The 5,323-nt window shown below is 62.7% G+C and overlaps 2 protein-coding genes across 2 annotated transcripts in view; one reads left to right on the top strand and one right to left on the bottom strand.

Moving 5' to 3' along the window:
• Positions 1 to 86: 86 nt before the first annotated feature.
• On the top strand, positions 87 to 3,539 carry MNEG_7957 (proline dehydrogenase; the record flags this gene model as incomplete). Its single annotated transcript, XM_014043573.1, has 9 exons — positions 87 to 114; positions 330 to 493; positions 878 to 952; positions 1,149 to 1,210; positions 1,695 to 1,814; positions 2,050 to 2,110; positions 2,499 to 2,632; positions 2,872 to 2,914; positions 3,408 to 3,539. 9 exons carry the CDS (start codon positions 87 to 89, stop codon positions 3,537 to 3,539), a joined length of 819 nt encoding a protein of 272 aa, XP_013899027.1.
• A 1,041-nt stretch (positions 3,540 to 4,580) lies between these two features.
• The window catches only part of MNEG_7956 (ADP-ribosylation factor 3), a gene marked incomplete at both ends in the record, with an annotated part of 1,968 nt that continues 1,225 nt past the window's right edge, over positions 4,581 to 5,323 (bottom strand). The window contains 2 exons of the mRNA XM_014043572.1: positions 4,581 to 4,736; positions 5,190 to 5,315. Coding sequence (XP_013899026.1) covers positions 4,581 to 4,736; positions 5,190 to 5,315 — 282 coding nt within the window. The remainder of the gene's footprint in view (positions 4,737 to 5,189; positions 5,316 to 5,323) is intronic.

Genomic DNA, 5,323 nt, shown 5'->3' with positions numbered 1-5,323 from the left:
CCCGCCCTCCTCACTCACCTTCCAACCAGGGCCGGGTGGACATTGTGGACTGGACCAACCGCATCCAGCTCAAACACTTCCCAGCCATGATCGAGCAGATAAAACAGGCGGGAGGTGGGCGGCGAGGGTGACTGCCGCGACGTCAATCAATCCCACACATGCGCTCGGCTTTGCCCTGCGCCTCCGCCTGTGCCTACCTACCTTCCTCCCTGCCAATCAATGTCGTTCTGCTCGCTCATGTTTGCATCTATCTCCCAATCCCGCACCAACCCCGTCCCGGCTCACCCCTCAAAACCAGCCCACACTCCGGCCGCCTCAACCCCCCCCAGGCGCCCGCACGCCCCTGTCGCAGTCCTACGTGGCGCGCGCCCTGAGTGAGGGGGAGGTCGAGCTGGCTGACGCCATGGTGGGGCGTGTGGCGGCCCTGGCGGAGCTGGCTGATGCCAGGGGGGTGCGGCTCATGATCGACGCCGAGCACACGTACTTCCAACCGGTGGGTGTCGCTGGTGTGTGTGTCCGAATGGTTGTGTGTGCGTGTGTGTCTCATGTGGAGATGTGGGGTGACACTTCAATATGCAGCGCTGCACTTGTTTGGGGAGTCTCTAGGGTGGGTTGTGGTGGGACAGAGCAGGCCAACGGGCGGCTTAAGCCGGCTAGAGTCGGACCTGCCTGGGTTAGGGGCAGCATTTCACTCCTTGTACCGCGGTGCAGGGGCAGGGTAGGGCCAAACAGAGACAACACCCCACACCATCCAAGGGCATCTCACTCGCCAACCTCCACCCTAACCACCCCCCTCTCCCTGCATCCTCCGGGCCCAGCCACAACCCCAAACGCCCCTTGCACCCCCACCGCACGAACCCCCCCCCCCCACAACAAGGCCATTGACCACACGGCCAAGGCCCTGTCAATGCAGTACAACAAGGAGTGGCCCGTCATATTCAACACCTACCAGGTGATGTCACCGTGTCAAGGCTTAGATCCTCAAAACCCTAGCTGCCAATCAGGATGTATCTGTCGTCACGCTCAAATCCCATGCGGCAAGTCTGGCACAAGATCACGCCGTGTTCCCGCACGCCTGTACTGCGACGTGCTTACCATTGATCCTATCATACCCGCTCTGCGTTTCCGCCCCTCCCTCTCTCCCCCAGGCGTACCTGAAGGGCAGCTACACACTGCTGATGGAGGACATGGAGAGGGCGCGGCGCAACGGGTACAGGCGAGCACGGCCCTGAGCCACCCACGCCCCCGCTCTTTCCGTTGCTGGGCCGCTCTAATCCCCTGCAACAGGAGGGGCCCACGCAGACTGACAAGCCTTTGTTGAAAAAGGCTGTGGGGTTATGGGAAACGCTCTCGTGTTCCGCCGATTGCCGGCATGCAAAGACTCTGCAACTGCCCAGCCCTGCCCAGGCCTTCGTCATTCCCTGCGTATCTGTGTGCATTTGCAAAAACGTAGCATTTGCATCTTTTTAGATGCATGTGCACGTGCACGCATACCCTCTTGTCCTTCCAGACCCTCTCCCTTGCACGCACACACGCTACACACACACACACACACACACACACACACACACACACAATACGCGCACCACACACACATGCACACACACGCACACACACACTGTCAGACACTCTCACACCCACCCACACACACATGTAAACACGCGCACACACACACACACACACACACATTCCAGGTTTGGTGCCAAGCTGGTGCGTGGTGCATACCTGAGCTTGGAGCGGCGCCGCGCAGCAGCCAAGGGCCAGGAGAGCCCGATATGGGACACCCTGCAAGACACACACGATAACTACAACAGGTAAGGGGCGCCGCAGGGCCGCGTGCACGAGCGTCGCGCCAACGCGCGTGCGTCCACCACCTCCGCCAATCATCAGTCTTCAATGAAAGTGTTCGAACGGCCCGGCCCTGGCCCTTCCAGCTAGCCGCACGCGGCCTTGCTTGATGGCCAGCCCCGTGCGCAGGGCTGAAATCGCACGCTGGTGCACGTCTGCATGCGAGCGCCTCCGGCCCGCCCCTTGTGCTGCCGCTCTCAGGTGCATGCGTGCCGTGCTGCGCGAGGTCAAGGAGTCTGGGGCAGAGCTGATGATCGCCAGCGTGAGGCCCTCCTGTGATTTACCTTTCATTGAGGGAGGGAACCGTTCATTGATGGAGGGGTGGAGTGATGCGGTTGGTGGGCCTCTGGGCAAAGGGGGTCTCGCAGGGTTGCAGTCCTGGAGGACTGCGCTGTGAAGACAGTGGCCTTTTAAATGGGAGGATGGAAATTGATGAGAATGCGTCACACGTCGAGAGTTTTCTTCTTGGCAGACGCCTCTCCAGCCTGCGGGGCCAAGGAGAAGAATGCAGCCTCATGAAACGCACTCTGCCAATGCAAGCAGCGCGGCCTCCGCAACGCGGGGGCCAAGCAGCTGGGAGCGTTGCCGCCCGTGCTGGCCCCATCCGGGCGACCAATCGGACCCCTCCAACAACCGCCCCATGCTCGCAGCACAACCAGGACTCGATTGAGCAGGCGGTGCAGGAAATGCACCGCCTCGGGCTTCCCCCCACCGGCGGCGGCGTCTACTTCGGGCAGCTGCTGGGAATGGCGGACTCTCTCACGTTCACGCTGGGGCAGAACGGGTGCGCGGAGGCCGGGCTGGATTGGCGGGCCTGCAGCCGGACAGCTCAGAGCGCAATGAGACCGCAAGCGTGCGCTCGAGCCTTGGAGCCCGGGCTGATGCGCTTTTTTAACAACAAACGTCAAAGCTCAAGTAGGCTGACCCCCTGGGTAGACAGCTCAGATCATGGCCCCCGCCGCTGATGTCACCGGGCCTGCCCCGCCGTGCATGTTTGCCCGCTCCTCGCTCACCCCCACCCAGGTATGAGGCGTTCAAGTATGTCCCATATGGCCCCATAGCCGAGGTGGGTGTTTTCTGAGTCTGCAACCCAGCCACGGTCAATTTGACTTTGTACTAAGTCCTGCGCCTGCCTCACGCGCCTCGCAAGCCCCCGCCCAAGCCGCTCTGCGCCGCGCCGCGACCGCCGCCACGTCCGGCGTGCTGTTTGTCGCTCGCCCCTCAATGCGCCGACGCATCGACCCCGCACCTGTCCCAGCGAGTGGCTGGACACGACTGGTGTGATGGCCCTCTGCTGTCACCCCTCTCCCCCCCCCCTCCACCCACAAAGCTCCAACCCCCAGATCTTTGCCGTGCGCCAGCCCCTCCTGTGAGACCAGCACGTGCTCGTTCGCCGCCCCTCCCCCACACACCCACCCACCCAGCCATGCACATGCACGCGCGCGCGCGCATACACACACACACACACACATACACACAGACACACACAAAGACACACACAAAGACACACACACACACACACACACACACACACACTCCCCAACTCCACCCGGCCCCAGGTGCTGCCCTACCTGGTGCGCCGCGCCCAGGAGAACAGCGCAATAGTGCAGGGCGCCGCAGTGGCGCGCCAGATGGACATGCTGCGGTCAGAGATCGGGCGCCGCGTGGTGCGCCTCGGCCGCGCGGGCTGACGGGGGCGGGTTCTGGAGAGCGGGCGCGCAAGTGCGCGGTGTCGGCGCACTGCAGGAACCGGGTTTGTGGTTCTGGGTGCCCGGGGGCATGGTGGGCTGCGCCGTGGCCCCCTTGAATGGCAGATGGGGTGGCGTTGGGGAAGGGGTGCGGTACGACTTGGGGGGACAGGGTTGCAAAGGAGAGAATCGCTGCTGGTGATCTGCCAAGGGGGTTTTGATGGCGGCGGGGATGGGGGATGTGGTGGGGTGTTGAAGGCAGGGGTGTCTTGATATAAAAGCTGTGCGCTGGCGGCGTGTCGGAGCCCTGCCGCCGGGCCGGCTCAACCCTTGGGCGGCGGCGGGGCAAATGGCTGATGATTACGTCATTGGATTTGTGGCTGCTGGGTCGTTGCACTTGTGATCTGCACCGCATGATGCATTGATTGGGGCGTGGGCTGGCTGCCCTTTTGCTGGTGGCTGCAAGCGCACGGTGGTGCGTATATTCTGTCCCGTGAGCTGCGCATCAGAAGATGTACTGCTGCTGCTGCTGCTGCTTTACGCGCGGCTCCCAAGGCCGTGCGGATGTAACTTGTGTAACTTGAATGCGCCTTGATGGCATTCCACAGCGGCGCACAAACACGCCCTGCGCCATCCCAAAGCAGCCCGCCCCCTTTGGGCGGGTCAGCGGGCACCACCCAGATCATTCAAACGCATCCCAGAGAAGCGACTGTGCCGTGAGTGCGCCCCGGCTAATGGCTATTACATGAGTTGCTCCTTCCAAGGCTTGAGGGAGGGGAAGAAGCATGAATGTCCAAGCAGATCGGGCTGGTCAGTCAGGCTATGTCATAAGTCAAAGCGGGGTGGCCGCAAATGCAAGACAAGGATGCATAAAACAAGAAGGAAAAGCCAGCAATATGCCGCAACAACTGAGAGCACAAACACACGCAGATTCCCAACATAAAATCGAAGCCGCCGCACCAGACACTTTGCTTGGCGTCTGCGCGGCGCCTCCACGCATACAGCGCACCCTCGGCCCCGGCCCCCGGCCGGCGCGCCCCCGTCTCATTTACTGAGGTTTGTTGAGAGCCAGTCCAGCCCCTCAAACAGGCCCTCCCCCTTGATGGCGCTGGTCTTGTAGATGGCCCAGGGCCGCCCCCGGATGTCGTGCAACCCCAGCGCCTCCGCCACCTGCGCCTCAGACAGTGCCCCTGGCAGGTCCTGCGGGCAGCGGGTCCGATCGCGCGCGCAGGGGCCGGGCGCGCGGGTGGGGAGGGTGGGTGGGTGGGAGGATGGCGCAGGGACAATATTAAAGACATGTTGGCCGCGCTCGCTGCACCGACCCGAGCCAGCCGCGGACGCGGAAGACTGGAAATGACGGCGAGGAGCGAGGCCTGGCACCTTGCACGCCTACTGCGCTGCATCTGACAGCCCTGCTGCCCCCTGCAGCACCCCAGCTCTTCCCAGACGCTTGCAGGCATGCCAGCGGGGCTTTGGGCCCGCACTGCATGCGAGGAAATGGGAACAACTTCCTCCTGGTACCACATCCAGCCAAGCGCCCTGCCTGGACCCCCCCTGTACATCCCTCCAGCCCCAGCCACCACTGCCACCCCTGCCCTTAAAAGGCCAGCTATCCACACACACATATACACACACAACCCTGCCCGTCCCCACCTGTTTGTTGGCGTACACCAGCAGCAGGCTGTCCTTGAGCTCCTCCTCAGACAGTATCGCGTGGAACTCGTCGCGGCTGATGCCTATGCGCTCCACGTCGCTGCTGTCCACCACGTAGATGATGGCCTTGGGCC

The sequence above is a fragment of the Monoraphidium neglectum genome, assembly GCF_000611645.1.
Source record: "Monoraphidium neglectum strain SAG 48.87 unplaced genomic scaffold scaffold01461, whole genome shotgun sequence".
In the NCBI taxonomy this organism is placed as follows: domain Eukaryota; kingdom Viridiplantae; phylum Chlorophyta; class Chlorophyceae; order Sphaeropleales; family Selenastraceae; genus Monoraphidium; species Monoraphidium neglectum.
Note: the sequence above shows the minus strand (reverse complement) of the source record. Positions and strands in the feature narration are given on the sequence as shown.